The 20,749-nt window shown below is 38.5% G+C and overlaps 1 protein-coding gene across 10 annotated transcripts; it reads left to right on the forward strand.

Moving 5' to 3' along the window:
• The first annotated feature begins 8,827 nt into the window (after positions 1 to 8,827).
• ci (transcriptional activator cubitus interruptus) lies at positions 8,828 to 18,917 on the forward strand. Of its 10 annotated transcripts, none has more exons than XM_089472575.1 (7): positions 8,828 to 8,969; positions 9,649 to 9,737; positions 12,112 to 12,494; positions 12,560 to 13,227; positions 14,872 to 15,354; positions 15,598 to 15,762; positions 15,831 to 18,917. In XM_089472575.1, the coding sequence occupies exons 1-7, from the start codon at positions 8,952 to 8,954 to the stop codon at positions 18,474 to 18,476; spliced, it is 4,452 nt and encodes a 1,483-aa protein (XP_089328701.1). In that variant the 5' UTR covers positions 8,828 to 8,951; the 3' UTR covers positions 18,477 to 18,917. The 10 variants fall into 10 exon arrangements, with proteins under 10 accessions (XP_089328701.1, XP_089328702.1, XP_089328709.1 ...); XM_089472576.1 differs by having other exon boundaries at positions 8,834 to 8,969; positions 9,586 to 9,737; XM_089472583.1 differs by having other exon boundaries at positions 8,837 to 8,969; positions 9,659 to 9,737.
• The last annotated feature ends 1,832 nt before the right edge of the window (positions 18,918 to 20,749 follow it).

Consider the following 20,749-nt stretch of genomic DNA (forward strand, 5'->3'; position numbering starts at 1 on the left):
GAAGTACGTACATATGTACATACATATATATTTAGCACACGCATATTATAAATTGCTACGACTTAGATTTTATATTTATTTGTTCTTTTGTATATGTACATAAATCGAATTATATTATTACTTAAATAGCAAGCCTACATTTTTATACTCTGAACCCATTTTCAATGGGAAATCAGAGTATAATGGTTTTGTTAAATGTATGTAACAGGCAGAAGGAGACCCCATAAAGTATATATATTCTTGATCAGAGCGACGAGCTGAGTCGATTTAGCTCTGTCCGTCTGTCCGTATGCATGAACGCGTCGATCTCAGAAGATATAAGAGCGAGAACTTGAAATTTCGATTTTTGTCAAAATTTACCCTCCACCCCTAATTCACCCCCTCACCCTCACATTTGTAAAAGGCGTATTTCAAATACTAGGGACTTGTGCTTTGACAAATACATGTATATCCTTGTTATAATCATAATCTGAAAGTTTCATGAAGAAAGTACATCCACAAGAAAAGTTATTGAACAATTAGTTTCCTATAGTAAGCCACCACTGCAGCCAATGCGTGTTTATACATGCGTGTCTGTGTGTGTAAGCGTGTGTGTGTGCGTGTGTGTATGCGTGTGTGTGAAAAATGATTGAAACAGCTATTGCTCGAAGGGTTCAGGAAATCTCGTAGTCGGGCAGTTTCGACTAGAGCTTTCTTGCTTGTTATACCCTGCACCCATTGAAAATGGGAAATCAGGGTATAATGGTTGTGTGAAAAGTATGTAAAAGGCAGAAGGAGGCGTGGCAGACCCCACAGAGTATATGTATGTATATGTATATATATGTATCAGGGTGATCAGGGTGACAAGCTGAGTCGACATAGCCCTGTCCGTGTCTCAGTCCATATGAACAAACCGATTTCAGAAGATATAAGAGCTAGAGATCTGACATTTGGCATGTATACTCGTTCATATTTCTTAGATAACTTATTCGATATCTTTTTTATCGCGAATAATCGATAAATCGATTTCGTTTTTTCAGCCTAATGTGAATACTATTAGACCCTCAGATTCATTGTGTATATACATATGTATATTTAATGGATACGAAGATTTTGAATTTTACAGATTTGATACCACGCCCCCTTTCAAAGAATCGTATGTCAATTACTAGGAACATACACACACTTAAGCATTATGTTTACTTTCTGAAAGTTTCATTAAGATAGTCCCTCTACAAGAGAAATTATTCAACAAATTAATTCTTATATTGCCCACACTGCAGCATGTATGTGTGTATTAAAGAAGTGCAGAATGATTAGAATATCAGTTTGTAGGGTTCAGGGTAGGGACGCAAAACAATCAATTGTTTTCACTATCGATTGTAAAAAATCGATGGTCTCACTTGCATCCCTAGTTTAGGGTATCTCCTAGTCGAGCAGTCTCGACGAGAGCCTTCTTACCTGTTGACTGTAAATCTGTGGACTTTACGTGCATATTATTCTTTGATATTAAGACTCATATTTCACGCCCTTACCTCAGCTAAACGATATCTTTAAACTGGGAAAATTCCGGCTAGCTTTGAAAAAAAAAAAAAACATTTGCGGGAATTAGTCGCAATAAGTTTTTACATCATGATAATAACACAAGGGAACAGGATTTGGTCCCCAAGAAGAACAGTATTCATCCTGATATGTGCAGAACAGAATGCAAATCCGACTCTGCAATACTGAATTACCCATGAGATTTTTGTATGGGGTCAATTTTTTTTAAAGCTAACTGGATCGGACTCAAACAAAAATTTCTTTTCAATTTCAAGCAAAGATTTCATTATTTACATATGTATATTTTTAACACTCAACTCAAGCCCTTTGTATAAACTTTTGACATTGTTTGAATACCGTGAATCCATTGAAAATATCAAACAGGTAGAAGGCGTATACTAAAGATATACGTATTAAAAGTGGAAAATTAGGATATACTGGTTTTGTTAAAAGTATGTAAGAGGCAGGCGTGGCAGATCCCACAAAGCTTATATGTATGTATTCTTGATTAGGCTGAGTCGATTTGGCCTTGTCTGTCGGTATGTCTGTACGTGCATCCGTCCGTCCGTATGTCGGACACGTCGATCTCAGAAGATACAAGAGCTAGAGATTACATTGTTCTCCTAGGCCCGTTTATATCACGGGTGTATCGAGTTTTTCTTGAAAAATCGATAGCTGCTCCTTTTGCTTATTTTGTTATAAATTAAAACCCTTTTTAACCTACCCTTTCAATTAAGTTCCCATAGTAAGCCCAAGCTGCACCCCATGCGTCCTCGTGTTTCTTGAGTAAGCAGAAAAACGCGAAGAATTATTGAAATATCAGTTCCTCGAGGGTTCAGAGAATCTCGTAGTCGAGAAGTCTCGATTAGAGCTTTCCTATTTGTTTATTATTAGTTGTATTGAAAAATTATAGTAAATTTTCTTTTGTCAAACAATAAATATGTATGAAAAAGGGCAACTTCATGGTGAACTAATTGCTATGACATAGCACTCATAACCATACTTATGTTTGTTTCTGACTTGAGCATATGTATATATGTATGTGTATACATATGTATATCCCCCACTCGTTATATATACATACACATACATATAAAAACGGGGAGTTGATGAAGATGATGATACGATCACAGAACTGTGTTTTGCTTTAAGGTACACGCACAGACATAGAAACACACATATACATATACACAATCATACCTACATACACACACAGTGAAAGACAGATGGACGGCCACGCAACATTCGCTGCGGTTGGCCTTATAAATGATAATGTCTTCATCAGCAAGAGAAGCGACAGCAGCATAATGCGAGAAATGGAGCCGTTGGATGTTGAATTGTGGAATAGGGCGAGATGAAGTAGAGGGAAAGAAAGATCGCGATACAAGCGATTGCATCGGATGGGCTTAACTGGAGCTCACAGAGTCACTCTCCAAGTTCACCGGCATGGGCTAATCGAACTGTTTGTCGTTTCATTTTTATACTTAATGAGTCCTTCTGCCTGTTACATACTTTTCACAAAACCATTATACCATGATTTCCCATTTTCAATGGGTTCAGGGTATAAAAATGATTATTGAGGAATCTGAAAGCCGAAAGGACTGAACTCTAGTTTCTGTTTCTATTCATTTTAATTCCTAAAATTTGTATATGATTATTTATTTAATTTGTAATTAAATTTGTAAAATAGAAATCTTAATCCAACCCATCATATACTCTACAACAAAATGTTCACCAAATTGAAAGTATATATAATAAATAATTTGTATCACACTACTATTTAAATAAAGAATGAGTTTATGAACTTTCCTATGGTTATATATGTATGTATGTATATTTGTGATACTTATCGAGCAGCCCACGAAAGCAAAAATAATATACTTGGTATTTTGTAGATGCTCTTGTCAACTTTTTTAAACTCTTTTGCCTTTGAAAGCATTCACATGGGCACATACACATACACAGACTATGTGAATGAACGTATGTATATAAATATAAATCTGTGTCTGCACGGCAATTGCTTCGCCGCTTTAATAAAAATAAAACAGGATTTGAGAGCGAGAGTAATATCCCACTACCGATGATTCTCGGTTTGGGATTTTGATTTATTGACTAATTAAGCCCTTAAAATCGAAGAACGGGCTCTGACTCGGCCTAAGTCATGTTGAAAATAAAGTCATTCGGACGCGTTAGGTTATTAGTCGTTAAAAGAACGAAAAGAGATGGAATAAGAGAAATTAAAGATTTGCTGTATGCCATGCGTGGGTGTGTATTGTATACATATATGAAATGCATGCATGCATAAGACTAATAGATAGACAAATAGTATATTTTACTCCGAATTTAGTAACTTTCTCATTAAACTGAACTATTTCAATGAGCAGTGAACAAGGTAGGTTATAAATAATTTAATATATTATTTTCAGTTCAATTTCAAACATACATGTATATAAATGTATGTATGTATGTATGTACATTATTTATTCAAAACATGCGAATCTTAGATTGGGTGAAGTGCTTTACATATGTATGTATGTAAATGCATATTTAAGTAAATATGTATGTGTATAATGTTTAATTTTCGTATACATATACATTTGAATATACATATATAATATACATTATATATGTACATACATATATGAACATATACAGGAACTGAAGCTTTAAAAATCGCGATGTTTTCATGTGTATGTACATATGTATGTTGTATCTGACAATCGACGACATCAGATGAGAGAAGTGTGGGGACTTAAATGCTGATGCAAAACCTAAGACATAAAAAAAGTACATACACTCCTACATTAAGCCATACACACGAACATACACATACACACACAGAGCTTGCATATCTGGTTTTATGTCTTTTCCGAGAACCAACGAAGTTCCCTCGTTAAATAAGACGAATATGTGCGAGTGTGTGAGTGCGAACGTGATTGTGAATGTTTTCTGTTCTCAACAGTGCTGCCAAGAGGCAGCGGAAAAAAGTGATAGGACGGAAAAATATATATTATATATGAACTATATACACATGTCAGTGAAGTAAGGCTTATTATTAATAATGTTATAACTTAATATGCTTATTATAAATGATTTGCTTAGTATATACTATTTGCTGATACATGTTTAAGTAACAAAAATTTTTCCGCTTGCAACAAATATTTGATCTAAATAAGAAAAAACGTTTGCATATTGCACGCTCCTCAAATATTGTCAATGTGTGGCTAGGTTCGGTTGTTAAAAAGGATGCATCTCGGAAAAGGCTATATTCTTGCAGATTCACAGCCACAGATTATGTTAACGGAAAAATGCTAAAAGTGCAGCACTAACTTACAATCACATGCAGAGGTAGTCCGGCAGGCAGGCAGGCCTGGCATGCGCTGGCATTGGCAGATGCAGGCAGGCAGGCTCAACTTAGCTCGTAGCTGCGCTCGCATCTCTCGTGGGCTTCATAGAGAAAAAAGATCTTGGAATGACTTGAATAAGACGTTAAATTACAAAGGAAAACATATAATGAGAACGTTGGGCGCACAGCCAGAGCATTTTGAGATTTCGTTCCAGTCCCGCTGTTTTGTCTGTCTTTCCTCGCTCTGTTCTCGCTTCTGAGCAGAAATTTGGGTCCGGAGTTTCAAAGATTCTCGTTGCTTGCAACTTAAAAAATTATATTGTGCTGCGCCGCAGGTTGCTGAAGATTGGAAAGGTTTGCCATCTCCTCCCTGTCTTCCTATACTTTGACAAATGTTTGCTGCTCTTTTCAGGTAAATTGACTATTGCTCCGTATACCCTAAGGAAAATATGAGCTGCCCATTTTCTAACAAATTTAGGCATATATCTTAGTTTCCAAAGTAACACAAATGCACCCGACAGCCATTTCAAAAGATAGAGACTGCTCCATATAGATGTACGTATATGTCACTCTTAATTGCTGATCTATAAAATAGCTGGCTAATTCTGTTTGACGTGATTTTCAAGTGAAATATTCATAGATTGAGAAATAAAACTGCCCTATATATATATGCATATGCACATATGTATGTATGTACATATTTTGCGTGTATATATATATATATATATATATATATATATATATATATATATATATATATATATATATATATATATATATATATATATATATATATATATATATATATATATATATATTGTATATTATATATTGTATATTATAATATTTAATTTCAGCCTAATTATACATACACGCAAAATATGTACATATATAATATATACAATATACAGTACTACTGTATACTATACGTTCACACGATCCTGTACATTATTCAATAATGTACATTTCATTCACAAACCAATATCAACATACAAATAACAAGTAAGAAAGCTCTAGTCGAGTCTGCTACGAGATCTTCTGAACCCTTGGAGTAATAGATATTTCAATAATTTTTCGCGTCTTTCAGCTTACACAAGAAACACGCAGACACACACACACACACACACACACACACACACACACGCACGCACGCACACACAGGCATACATACACACACATACATACACACACATACACACGCACATACACAACAATTTTAACAAGTAGGAAAGCTCTAGTCGAGACTACTCGACTACGAGATCCCCTGAACCCTTGGAGTAATAGATATTTCAATAATTTTTCACGTCTTTCAGCTTACACAAGAAACACGCACACACACACACACACACACACACACACACACACACACACACACACACACACACACACACACACGCACGCACGCACGCACGCACACACAGGCATACATATACACACATACATACACACATACACAAACAATTACATACATATACAAGCATAAACACGCATGGGCGGCAGTGGGCGCTTACTATGAGAACTTAATTGCTTAATAACTTTTTTTGTGGACGTACGATCTTCATGAAACTTTCAGATTATGATTATAACATGGATATGCATGTAATTGCTTAAGCACAAGTTTCTAGTATTTGAAATACGCTTTTTACAAAAGTGAGGGTGAGGGGGTGAATTTAGAGGTGGGGGTACATTTTAACAAAAACCGAAATTGTATAAATTGCATATAAGCATACATTAAAAATTTGGAGACTAGCAATAAAGGTGTAGAAGATATAATTTTGTAACTGGTTTTCGATAAGGTTTTTTATCGATAAAAAAAGGTCGGGATGAGTTATCGATTTTTAATGATAAACTTGATATGCGCGCTGTAATTACGAACATTTAAAAAAAAATTTGAAGTCTCTAGCTCTTATATCTTCTGAAATCGACGCGTTCATACATACGGACAGACAGACGGACAGGGTCAAATCAACTCAGCTCGTCGCCCTGATCAAGAATATATATACTTTGTGGGGTCTGCCACGCCTCCTTCTGCCTGTTACATACATACATGTCAACAACAAAAATTATATCCTGATTTCCCATTGGAAATGGGTTCAGGGTATAATGAGAGATAGGAGATTGCTACTTTAATGAATTGAGTCTATAAGGATTTCCTTTCAGGCACCTACTTTCTCTTCTTTTAGTTTTTGTTTTTTAATTGTGGATAGATTACATAGTTACTTAAGCTTTAATAATAATCAGATATTGTGAAAAGTTTCGGTGATTATTCCTTCTTTCCGACAGGCATGTGTATACTTTATATGTACATATTTAAGTATTCATGTATGCATGTACATATTTAAGTACGGGCCAACTGCATTCGGTGGCAACAGTGTGTAAATGTTGACAATCTCAAATAAATATGTATGTGCTTTATGAAAAGACACAAATATGTATACAGTATACATCAATGTAAATTTACAATAGCATCGAGTCGATAATTCGTGTAAGATGTCGAATGCTTGAGTTGTGGAAACAATTTGGTATGGAATCTTTCTAAATGAGATACCATATCTATTGTTATTTCTATCTACCTACATACATGCATGCGAGCGCGGATATTTTTAGCTATTCCTATAAATGTATGTATATATACATACATAAAAATATGTATGTATATGTATTCAACTGGAATTGTCTGAAGCCCGCTCAAAACTAAAACAAACGAGTGTAAGCCTTAATCAAGCAGCGGTGGCCATTTACACAAATGACGTAAAGTGAGCATTCAAAACCCGGATACAGGCTGGTAATTTCTTTATAAAAAGAGCATTTTGTTGCATTAATTGAGCACATATACACACACATGCATGTACACAAATACCGTCGACTTAAATACGATCAGGAGTGAATGAGCAAATGAGAGGTCCGATTTTCAAATGAGCAAAGAGAAAGATGCCGGCAATGAATGAGCTGAAACGAGATAGTGATAGAGGAGAGAGGCCAGCATTGAACAGAGCGCAGTGCAGACACATTGTGGGTGCGCCTAAAAGATGGTCTGTGCACGTCTTCTGCATAACAAGTAGCAAGTAGTTAAGTCGGGCTCAGCGAAGTCGCGATATACATATATACATACATGTGCATACATGCAAGTGTGTGCGTATATAGACTTGTATGCATACGTGTGAGTGTTCATATTGTACCTGCTATGGTAAGGTTTGAAAATAAAAAAAGGGAGACAACAGCTTAATCTTTGTCAGTGATGGCAGCATTCAGTAATGAAGAGATGTATTGAGAATATAATATATATATATATATATAATAGTATAATTATTGGTATACCTACTCACATATGTTTATTTAATTCGAAATATTTTTATTATTATGTTGACTTGAATAATGAAATGTTTCGATATTTTCCATAAATCATTATAGTTGACAATTTTAATTTTTAATTCAAATCGAGAGTCAGCGAAATTCATTCGTGATCCAGCGTGCTCATTTACTCTCTAGTTCAGCTACGAACAGCTATGAACAAATTAAATTACATTGTGATCTAGCTTTATAGTTCTTTATGATCGGCAGTTAAACGTATCGCTAATTGTTGAATAGGGATAATATGCCAACACTGACGTCGCGAGAGTCCATCCAACGTAAGAGAGAGTGCCAAATTCGACATGGCCATCTTCAAACTGCCCGCCTATTCTCAACTTAGGGCTTTGAGCAAACAGAGGCAGACGTAGAGCAGATCGTGATCTGTGGCTGTATACACTTGTGTCTCTATGGCGTCGTGTCTCTCTCTCTCTCTCTCTCTCTTTCCTCTCTCTGTCTGTCTCTCTCTCTTTCTTTCCTATCTCTGCCTGTCTCTCTCTCGCTGTCTGTGTGCATTTGTCAGCACCGATGTGCCTGTGTGTGTATCTGTGTCTCAATCTGTGGCCGTAAGTATGTTGTTTTTAGCATGTAGGTGTGCGTGAGCAGCGTGCGTTGCTCCAGCTAAAGCAAGCGAGGCATTGCAAGAGCTGTAACCGCTCAGTCCGCTCGGAATAAACACGGCAGTAAGACGCCGTGCCGTGTACACGCCCGTTATTGACTTTGTCACACTTAATTTATGTTTGCTGCCTGGAAAGTTAGTACAAATTAAGTGGTTCATTTATGCCCGTGAGCAATACTTAGTGCGTGTGTTAGTGTGAGTGTGAATGTGTGCATCAAATTTATCCAAAAGAGAGAAAAAAAATGAAAATAGTTATCGTATACTAAATACCCCAATTGAGATATATATGATGCATATACATACATACATCTGCATATCAATATAGATATGTGCACATACATATGTACATATAAGTACATCTGTACATACATACATTCCTATGGATCTGTTCGCATATATATAGGCTCATCCTCATTCGAAACAACGAAAACATAGACAACAGAAACAAAAAATGCTAAAAATAATGAAATTCTAATGAAGTTGCTGCCAGCTTGTTGTCAATTGTATTTCCTACACTCGCTTAGCTCTCTCTTTTTCCCTCTCATTCTCTCTCTCGCTCTGAGCGTGTGTATTAAAATCCGTTTTTAGTGTGCACATGCGCACCTTCGCATCTAGATTCGCATGTATAACTACACATGTATATATACGACTATTTGTCGCGTGTCTACGTGTGTATGTGTGTGTATATTATGCATCCATCCACATGTACGTAGCTCACAATTGATCGTTAATTTTTGAACTCTTGGTGTAGTGCCGACGGCAATTGTGAACATTTAAAAGAAGAAATGCCGTAAATAAAAAAAACATCTATAAGTGTTTCACAGATCTAATCCCAAGCCAGAATCGCCCACCACATACATTTAAAATGGATGCGTATACATTACCAACATACTTTCCCTTGGCGTAAGTATTTCAATAAATTTGAAAATAATTACATAAATCCTTATTTTAAATCTTATAAAATCGAAAGTTGTTTTCATTCCATACACATATGTACATATGTATTTATGTATGTATGTACATGGACTAGAAAACTATCCAAATTAATGGGCTTTAAGCATATTTAGATATATGTAAATGTCTGCAGTCTAATAATATTTAAGAATAAATCTTGAGAGCGTGAAACAGTTTAACTTGGCTAATTTACGCCTTAGTATGGAAGTAATAAAGGACTTAAGGTCCAAGTCCGAGCTTGATGTTGGTACCTTTGTTTGCATTTCCGTTATGCAGCCCTGTGTGGCAGATCTTATACCCTGAACCCATTGAAAATGGGAAATCTGGGTATAATGGTTTTGTGAAAAAGTATGTAACGGGCAGAAGGAGTCATCGCAGACCCCATAAAGTATATATATTCTTGATCAGGCTGACAAGCTGAGTCAATATAGCCCTGTTCTTCTGTCCGTCCGTCCGTCCGTATGAGTGCGTCGATCTCAGAAGGTATAAGAGCTAGACAGCTGAAATTTGGCATGCATACTCGTGTGTACCATACGCAGTACAAGTTTATCATATTTTTTGATAACTCATCCGATAACTTTTTATCGAGAATAATCGAAAAATTGATTTGGGGTTTTCAGCCTAATTTGAAGACTTTTAGACATAGAGACGTCAGATTTTGTCGTTTACAGATTTTGGATACCACGCCCCCTTCGCCCTCAATTTGTAAAAAACGCATTTCAAATGCTAGAGACTTGTGCTTTGGAATGTACATACATTTGAACATTATGATTACGTTCTGAAAGTTTCATTAAGATTGTACGTCTAGAAATTAAATTATTCAACAAATAAATTCTCATAATATTGCCCACCCTGCAGCGCAGCCCAAGCGCTGTCGCTGCTAACTTCGCAATCAGCAGAGCGCGTGATATACTTACTTGTGGATGCATGTGTATGTATGTGTGCATAAAAGAATTGCAGAATGAGTAGAATACCAGCTTAGAGGGTTCAGGGTATCTCCTAGTTGCACAAAAAATGTGAAAATTACAGGGTATTTTTCGATATGCCATACCCCTAAAGAGGCGTAACAATTTGTGGGTCGGCGTTATAGGAGGTTACCAGTAACTCAACTATCCTATTACTAATTGAAGCGTCTAGCTCTTAAACTGTAGGAGAATAAACTTTTGCGGTTTACCATGCCTCCCTGAGGGCAGAGATATATCCGCTAAAGTTTTTGCACTAGGATGGTCAACCCGGGTAGACATATAATATTTATATTAATCTTTATAGAATTATAAAATTAAGTCACGTCCAACTTTAATTTTAACGTTCTAGCTTTAAAACTCTACATTTCAAATTTCGGCTCTTTCAAATAACATGATTTCTGGGCACAATTTGAACAGTTTATAAATCGCATATATACACGAGTATATATTCCAAATTTCAAGTCCCTAGCTTCAATAGCGCCGAAAAAAACTGCGTTCCCACGGACAGACACACGGACATCAAGACGGACCCTCACAAAACCAATGTACTCACATTCACTTTCGTGAATGAGTATAAGAATATAAAATTCGGTACCTACCTCAAACAATAGTTATTTAGCAATGAATTTTCTGTCAAATTAGGTAGCTTCCGTTGAAGGTGTGTATATCCCCTATATACATACATAAATTCTTGATTAGGGCGTCGAGCTGAATCGATGTTCGTCTGTCCGTCCGTCAGAGATCTCAGAAGATATAAGAGCATGCATACTCGTGTACGCAGCACAAGTTTATCATATGTATTCCATAACTTATCCCATTTCCTTTTTATCGAGAATAACCGATAAATTGATTTGGTTTTTAGGTGAATAATTTGAATACTGTCAGACCTAGAGATATAAAATTTATTGAGTATAAACACTCCAAGAATACGATGGTTTTATAATTACAGGTTTTGGATAAGACGCCCCTCAATTTAAAAAAAAGTATTTACCAGAGACTTTTGCTTTAGAATAAACATTTTAACATTATGGTTACGTTCTAAAAGTCCATGAAGATATTAACACTACAGGAGAAACTATTCAACAAATATATACATTCTTTTAATATTGCCCACACTGTAGCGCAGCCCAAGCGCAGTCACTGTTTAATTAGCAGAGCACCTTCTTATCCGTGCGTGTGGATGCGTGTGTATGTTTGTGTGTATAGAAAAAATATAGAATGATTATATTATCTGGTGTTGGCATGGTTCAGGGTATCTTCTAGTCGAGCAGGCTCCTCTAGAGCTCTTTTACTTGCTACACTAATAGTTTGATATACATATTTACATTTACATATGCATTTAATATTTAAAATTATAGATACACAGAGCTACAGTTTTTAGCATCAAGACGGGCGGCTGCTGCAGCTGCAGCGGCTTCTGTACTACCGAGTAGCTCGCCTGGCAGCAACCACAGTAACCAAGTGCCCACAACTGATGTGAGCAGCAGCTCAGTGCCAGTTGCTGTGTCTCCTGGGATGCCTGCGACGCTGGCGGATTCCAGCGCGACATGCACTTTAGCGCCGCCTGCGAATGGACAAATTCTCGGCGGCGGTGCCACTGGCGGCCATCATCATCATCATCATCACCATCATGTTCAGAGCTCCAGTCAGCAGCATGATTTTCATCCGGCCTATAGAATTCCTAGCTACATGGAACAGTTCTATACGCTACAAAGAAGTAGCCCCACCGCCTCTTATCATGGTAAGTAATCTGGCTTGTGGATAAGTTATTAAGCTAATATAGTTGATTGATTGTAAACAAAATAGATCCATATGCCAATTGCCCGCCGGCGTTTCACTTAGCCGGATTGGGCTTGGGTTCCGGCGAGTATTTAGGTGCGAGAGGAATGGGTTCCTTAAGTGAGCTGCATCATGCGGCCGTTGCCGCAGCAGCGGCAGCTGCAGCCGCGGGCTCTTTGGCCAGCACAGATTTTCATTTTAGCTTGGATGGCAATGGTCGTTTGAGTAGTCCGCGTCCACCGGGCGGTGGTAGTATGCGCGCCAGTATTAGTCGTAAACGTGCACTTTCCTCATCGCCATACTCGGATTCATTCGATATCAACTCAATGATACGCTTCTCGCCCAATTCGTTGGCCACCATGGTAATGAATGGGTCGCGGGCGAGTAGCGCTGCGAGCGGCTCTTACGGCCATCTATCTGCCAGTGCCATCAGCCCCATAACTCATGCGCCTCATCTGCAACAGCTGCAGGCCCATCTCCTACGCGCTAGTGCCGGAATTCTCCATCCAATGACCCCACAGCAAGCAGCAGCAGCTGCAGCTGCGAGCTATTCGATGAGCCATGTCGCAGCTCTCGGCTTGACCGAGGTCTCCATGAAATCTAAGGATCTGGCCAGCCAGCCAACAACGCCAGCCTCGACTGTGATTAGTCCAGCAGTAGATGAATCCATAACCAAGCCAATCACTTCGATGAAGGTAAGCTAGAACTTATTGGTGTAAAATGTAAGTCAATTTTTATACTAATTGAATTGGATAGCAATGAATATTATATGGGAGAACGCCTATTGATCAGGACGACGAGCTGAGTTAATTTGTCCGTCATCAAACATTTATTGCGCATTTGATTTATTCTGCCAAGGCAGTTAAAAGAAATACGAACAGTTGTTGGCTCTTTCTAAGCATTTTTATACATATGAACACAGAAATGCAGTACATGCGCAAAGCTAGAATAAACTTATCTCTGACTTTCGTCCCCAATTTGTAAAAAGCTAATTCAATTAATAAAGACGTGTGCTTTGGAATATGCACACAATTATGATCACGTTTTCAAAGTTTCATGAAGATAATGTCAAGTCTAAAGAAAAATTATTTAACAAAGAACATCTCTATAGCTCTTATACTCATTCACGAAAGTGAATCAGTATATTGGTTTTGTGCAATGTCCGCCTTGCTGTCCGTCTGTCCGTATGAACGCAATCTATTTCGGCGCTATTGAAGCTAGAGACTTGAAATTTGGAACACATACTCGTGTATATCTCCGATTTATAAAGTGTTAAAATTTTCCCGATCCGCCCACTATGGGCGTGGCAAATCGGAAAATACATTTTCCGATATACCAGAAATCATGTTAGTTAAAGAGCTAAAAAGCTGAAATTTGGTATGTAGGTCCGCGTCGACCACCCAAGATCACGAGCTATGGCGGATATATCCCCGCCCATTGGGGCGTGGCAAATCGGATAAAACCGTAGCTCCTAAAGCTGTAAACCTAGAATGCTGAAATTTTGCATGTCAGCTAATGTTATGATTCTATTAAGTCTAAAGACAAAATTATAAGTCTACGCCCGTTAGGGGCGTGGTAAATCGGACCTGAAGATGTAGTGATTTTTTAAATTCTGCTATATTTTGGACACTATTGATGCCAGAGATCTCAAATTTTGTATAAAATACCCTGTAATTTTCACTTTTTTTGAGAGTGAGCATTCAAACTTTGCAGTTAGGGTACCGTTATCTCGTTCTAAAAACTGACCAAAAATGAGGTGTCTACGCCCAGTTGGGGCGTGGCAAATCGGAAAAAGCTGTATATTCTACAGTATTAGAGCGAAACTTAACTACTAAATTGTTGATGGGATGTGAATGAGTATTCCGCAGTCGGTAACGCCCGACTGCAACGTTCTTACTTGTTTTTATTCGTTTTTAATAAATATGCTATACACTGCTGATCAAAAATATATACACTTTATGGAGTCTGCCACCCCTCCCTCTGCCAGTAATATCTAGTTTCAGTTTTAATGGCTTTAAGGTATAAAAATGGTTTTGGTAATCGAGTAATGAAAAAGTCATACTGCGTATTAAGTTCGAATTATCTAGCTTTGATGACCTAAGATATCACTGTCAACAGACAGAATGGCATAGGTAAAGTGGCGAAGCCCGTCGCCCTGATAGATAATATACATATATGTATGTATTATAGTTTCCATGTTTCCTCCATCTGCCTCGTCTGTAAATATATGCAACCTCATTGCAATATGATTCTCATTTTCATTGGATTCAGGATTTCCATATGATTATAAAGCGATTACTCAAATTAAAAAGACTTATTAACTTAAACCCTTATTTAAGAATTATGATGAAGAAAGCACGGATCGCAACAAGAATAACAATAGTAGCAATAAGCTTCTTGAACAACCATCATCTACGTCAGAGAGTGTTGCTCAAGTTGAGGCAGATAGCGCGTCTGCAAATTTGTTGGAGCGACGCCAACGTAACAAGACAATATGCGGGGATCATCGGGCGCATAGCCACGAAGAAAATCCAGATCATCAGTTTAACGAATACGACTGCGCTACGGTGGATACAACGGATATTAAGGATGAGCCGGGCGACTTCATTGAGACGAATTGTCATTGGCGCAACTGCAGCGTTGAGTTCATCACCCAGGACGAACTTGTTAAGCACATTAATAATGATCATATTCAGAGCAACAAGAAAGCATTCATCTGTCGCTGGGTTGATTGCTCTCGTGGTGAAAAACCATTCAAGGCCCAATACATGCTTGTTGTTCACATGCGACGCCATACAGGGGAAAAGCCCCACAAATGCACGGTAAGTGGCCTGTGGAAGTCATTATCAACAATGTAGCTGTCGACTAATACATATATTATTAAATTTAACATGATTCGCGATACGCATATAGTATATTCCTAATATATAAAATAATAACTTCTTATCATATTGGTTACAAATGCTTAACTTTTTGGAGCCTTACCAAGTATACATATGTGTATCTGCTTTTTGTGTTTTAGCTGCATAATTGCATATATAATATAATCCGAATTTATGTTGCAGTTTGAGGGATGCTATAAGGCGTACTCTCGTTTAGAAAATTTGAAAACCCACTTACGTTCCCATACAGGTGAAAAGCCGTATACCTGTGAGTATCCGGGCTGCAGTAAGGCTTTTAGCAATGCGAGCGATCGTGCAAAGCATCAGAACCGAACTCACAGCAACGAGGTAAGATTCAGTTTTAATAGTTTAATGTATATTTATATATAAATATGTATAAATTGATATATTTGTAGAAACCGTATATATGTAAGGCACCTGGCTGCACAAAGCGTTATACAGATCCCAGCTCTTTGCGTAAGCATGTAAAGACCGTGCATGGAGCCGAGTTCTATGCGAATAAGAAACATAAGGGCCTGCCTCTCCATGATGCTAACTCAGGACTGGAGAAACACAGAGATGGCCGAGATGGTAATCAGCAGCATCAGCAACATCAACAACTTCGGGACCACCAGCAACTGCAAGAGCAGCATGTTGACTCTAGTCCCTGCTGCGATGATTTTCATGGTGGCAAGCCAATCAGTGTGTCCAGCCCGAGCATAAAGTCCGAGTCTGATCCAAATTCACCCGGTCAATTGGCTGCGCAGGCGGGGTCATCTACAGCTTCGGTCTCCGATTGCCTTATGCAATTGTACAGGCAGGACGATTTGAGCAACCCTTCGGTGCCCACACTCGATGAATGTTGGCCCTATGACGATGATGTGGATGCAGTCGATCTTCCCATCGTGCTCCGTGCTATGGTTAATATGGGAAATGGAAATGCGGCACCATGTGCCAATCTGTCACGCCAGCGTTTTCGTAGTCGTCTACAAACCAAGGTCATCAACTCGAGTAACTCTATGCTGTCTAACATACCGGAGAGTAATAATCCCCATCGGGCTATTGGCATACAAGAACTGAATCAACGTATCACCGAGCTAAAGATGGAACCGGGTACAACAGCAGTTACTCAACAGCCAATGCACTCAGGTCTTTCATCCACGGGCAATTGTAAAGGACTGCAATTAACTGAAATGCACAGCCAGCCAACACAAGGTCATAGTCGAGCAGCGGGACAGATCAACGGTCAGCTGCTTCAGCAGTGCCACACTCAATCGGCAGCTACGGTGCAGTCCCAGCAGCGCAGAGATAGTCAAAATTCAAATGCTAGCACATATTACTGCAGCATGCCGAGTCGGCGAAGTAGCCAATCCTCGCAGCTATCATCGATGTCAACAATGAGAGCCTGTCCAGTATATAATACGGCATCGGGCACACCATCCTTATATGATCCCATATCGCCGGGATGCTCTCGTCGGTCGAGTCAAATGTCGAATGTTATTACAGCGCAGCATCCTCACATACCAACCAGTGTTATGAACGATAGTGCACCATCCGTACATGCCGCACCGATTTATGCAAGTCAGCAGTATATTGCGGCAAATGGATCTCGCAACAGCAACAGCTTGCCCCCTCCGCCATCCTCTCATCTGATTGCGACACATTTGCAGTGTTTGCAGACGAACAATACGAATAGCAATTGTTATAATCACAATTCGAATCCAATTCAAAATCAATTAACAGTTTGTCAAAGCGGCGGACGCTTTTCTATACCAAACGCTTTACAATTGTCGCAGCTTAATTCAAAGTATCTCTATGAGGAGGAAATAAATGGTGTCCATCACCATAGACGTCAGTCGGAGCCGATAATGGCCCAGTTGAGCATAGAGCGAATGACAACCTCACCCCCTATCAATCCTCAAAACATCCATAGCAATACAAATCGTGGATCTTCCAGCACCACAAATAAAACTGACAATACGGATTGCGAGACCAGGACAAAAACGACCACTATGAGCAATTCCCGGAATCATCATCCCAATGAAAAAGTTAATTTAGATGAGGTTGAAGACCTAATATTACCTGATGAGATGCTTCAGTATCTTAATTTGGTGAACGAAACGGAGAAGCCTAAGGCGATACCAATAACAGACGATAATACCAAATCTTTATCTGCCAACAATTCGCAATATATCCCTTTGGCAGCAAATGGTCGCGATTCGCCCATACACGTGGCCAACTGTCCATCGCCAGTTATGCAACAGGTGATGTCGCCCCAATCAGGACATACGATGTCAGCGCTTGGTAGTCCATACTCCCAGCGGAACTACGAACCAGACGGCGAGAACAACAATGCGTATCGTCGGCAACATACAGTTTACTGTACACAAAGATCAAATAATGAATCCACCTCGCAGTATCCATATATGCCAGCTCCAGGTCCAGCTCCAGCTACAGTCCTTGCTTCAGTTTCAGCCGAGATTCAGCCTCGAAATCAGCTGCTGTCTCCACTCGGCGCGCTTCCCTATGAACAGCCACAACAAATGACATCACATCAAAATCAGATAATCGATTCATCAATGACCAGTCTGCCGGAAGTAACAAATGTTACTGTTATTCCAGTCGAGCAGAAGCTTTACAACGAGAACGAGATACAATGTGGAATCATCAGTCAATCACAGTTGTCGCCAACAGTAAATATCAATGGGAATGAGAATGCGGACGTCAATTGTCAGGTCGGATTTCAGAATGTTAATCCAGGAGCAATGAAATCCATTAACGGAGAAGCCCATCATAAAATCTTGACGGGCCAACAAACCAGCAACATGGCATCGATGCCTTCCGATACTTACCAGCGTACGCTGGAATATGTACAAAGCTGTCAAAACTGGATGGAGACGAACAGTGGTATCTCAGTGGGCAACAATAACAATCAACCCATATGGCCCGACGTTAGCAGCTCTACGCACCCGCATCCCAGTACAAATTTGGTTATCAACGATATGACTACATCTCTGAGTTCTCTGCTGGAGGAGAATCGATACCTGCAGATGATGCAGTAGTATTTCTTATTTTATAAATTATATCGATTATATATGAGGTTATATTATAGGTTTACCTTTAAAAAGACCTTAGTTCGCGTTTTCTTATAGATTATTTGAAATCACTCTACACTGGATATTGAATTGAGCACTTGTACTTATTGTTTCAGTTAAATGATATATTCGAGTATTGCGTCTTATTAGGATTTATTTATAGTTTCATTTGAAAATTAAATAATATCGACTAGTAATCTGGTAATTGTAATACAAGCGGAAAGCTCAATCAGATTTAGATAAGTCTTCAAGCCATTTAAGAAGTTGCATTTAATTTTTATTTTTAAGGTAAAACAACCCATATGTGTCTTCCCCATTTTAAATAATATTTTTGTATATCTTTACTATCGAAAATAAATATTTTTCTAATGTATACTATACATATGAATAAAATAACAACTTGTCAAATTTCTTTTTCTACGATCATTCTAACATATGTTGCCAGCGCAATATGGGTCAAAAGCCCGATTAAAAAAAAATTAATTAATAACTTTTGAACTAGTCAAGATAATTAAATTTGTTTTTTATACCCTGAGCCCATTTTCAATGGGAAATCAGGGTATAATGGTTTTGTTGAAATGTATGTAACAGGCAGAAGGAGGCGTGGCAGACCCCAGAAAGTATATATATTCATGATCAGGTCGACGAGCTGAGTTGATTTGGCCCTGTCCGTCTGTCTGTCCGTCTGTCCATCTGTCCGTATGTATGAACGCGTCGATTTCAGAAGATATAAGAGCTAGAGACTTCAATTTTTTTTAAATGTCCGTAATTACAGCGCGCATATCAAGTTTATCATTAAAAATCGATAACTCATCCCGATCTTTTTTTATCGATAAAAAACCTTATCGAAAACCAGTTATAAAATTATATCTTCTACACCTTTATTGCTAGAGTCTCCAAATTTTTAATGTATGCTTATATGCAATTTATACAATTTCGGTTTTTGTTAAAATTTACCCCCACCTCTAAATTCACCCCCTCACCCTCACTTTTGTAAAAAGCGTATTCCAAATACTTGTGCTTTAGCAATTACATGCATATTCATGTTATAATCATAATCTGTTTCATGAAGATCGTACGTCCATAAAAAAAGTTATTAAACAATTAAGTTCCCATAGTAAGCGCACACTGCAGCCCATGCGTGTTTATGCGTGGGTGCTTGTGTGTGTATGTGTTTGTGTATGTGTGTTTATGTGAGTGTGTGTATGCGTTTGTGTCTGTATGCGTGTGTGTGTATGTATGCCTGTGTGTGCGTACGTGCGTGTGTGTGTGTGCGTGGTTCTTGTGTAAGCTGAAAGACGCGAAAAATTATTGAAATATCTATTGCTCCAAGGGTTCAGGGGATCTCGTAGTCGAGCAGTCTCGACTAGAGCTTTCTTACTTGTTATACCTTGAACCCATTGAAAATGGGAAATCAGGGTATGATGGTTTTGTGAAAAGTATGTAACAGGCAGAAGGAATCATCGCAGACCCCATCAAGTATATATATTCTTGATCAGAGCAATGAGCTCAGTCGATATAGCCCCGTCCGTCTGTCCATCCGTCCGTAAGAACGCCTAGATCTCGGAAGTTATATGAGCTAGAGAGCTGAATTTTGGCATGCATACTCGTGTATACCATAGGCAACACAAGTTTATCACATTTTTTCGATAACTCCTCCGATGACTTTTTTATCGAGAATAATCGAAAAATTAATTTTGTTTTTTCAGCCTATTTTTATTTACAGATTTGGTATTTTGTAATTTACAGATTTGGGATACCATGCCCCCTTCGCCCACAATTTGTAAAATGCTCTTTAGCCCTTATAAGTTCTGAGATCGACGCACTCATACGGACGGACGGGCGGACAGACGGACAGGGCTATATCGACTCAGCTCGTCATCCTGATCAAGAATACATATACTTTATGGGGTCTGCGATGATTCCTTCTGGCCGTAACATACTTTTTAACAAAACCATTGTACCCTGATTTCTCATTTTCAATGGGTTCAGGGTATAAAAATATTGTCCACACTGCAGCGCAGCACACGAGCAGTCGCTGTTTACTGCGCAGTTAGCAGAGTGCGTGTTTTTACGTGCTTGTGGATGAATGAGTAGAATATCAGCTTGGAGGGTTCAGGGTGTCTCCTAGCGAGCAGTCTCGACTAGAACCTTCTTACTTGTTTGCATTTGACTTTTGTTCGCAACACGCGCTTGTGATGTAAAAATGGGCGTGGCACCGCCCCTCGTTCATATTATTA

This window comes from Drosophila arizonae, chromosome 6, assembly GCF_054131065.1.
Source record: "Drosophila arizonae isolate 15081-1271.41 chromosome 6, UAZ_ARI_1.0, whole genome shotgun sequence".
Classification (NCBI taxonomy): Eukaryota; Metazoa; Arthropoda; class Insecta; order Diptera; family Drosophilidae; genus Drosophila; species Drosophila arizonae.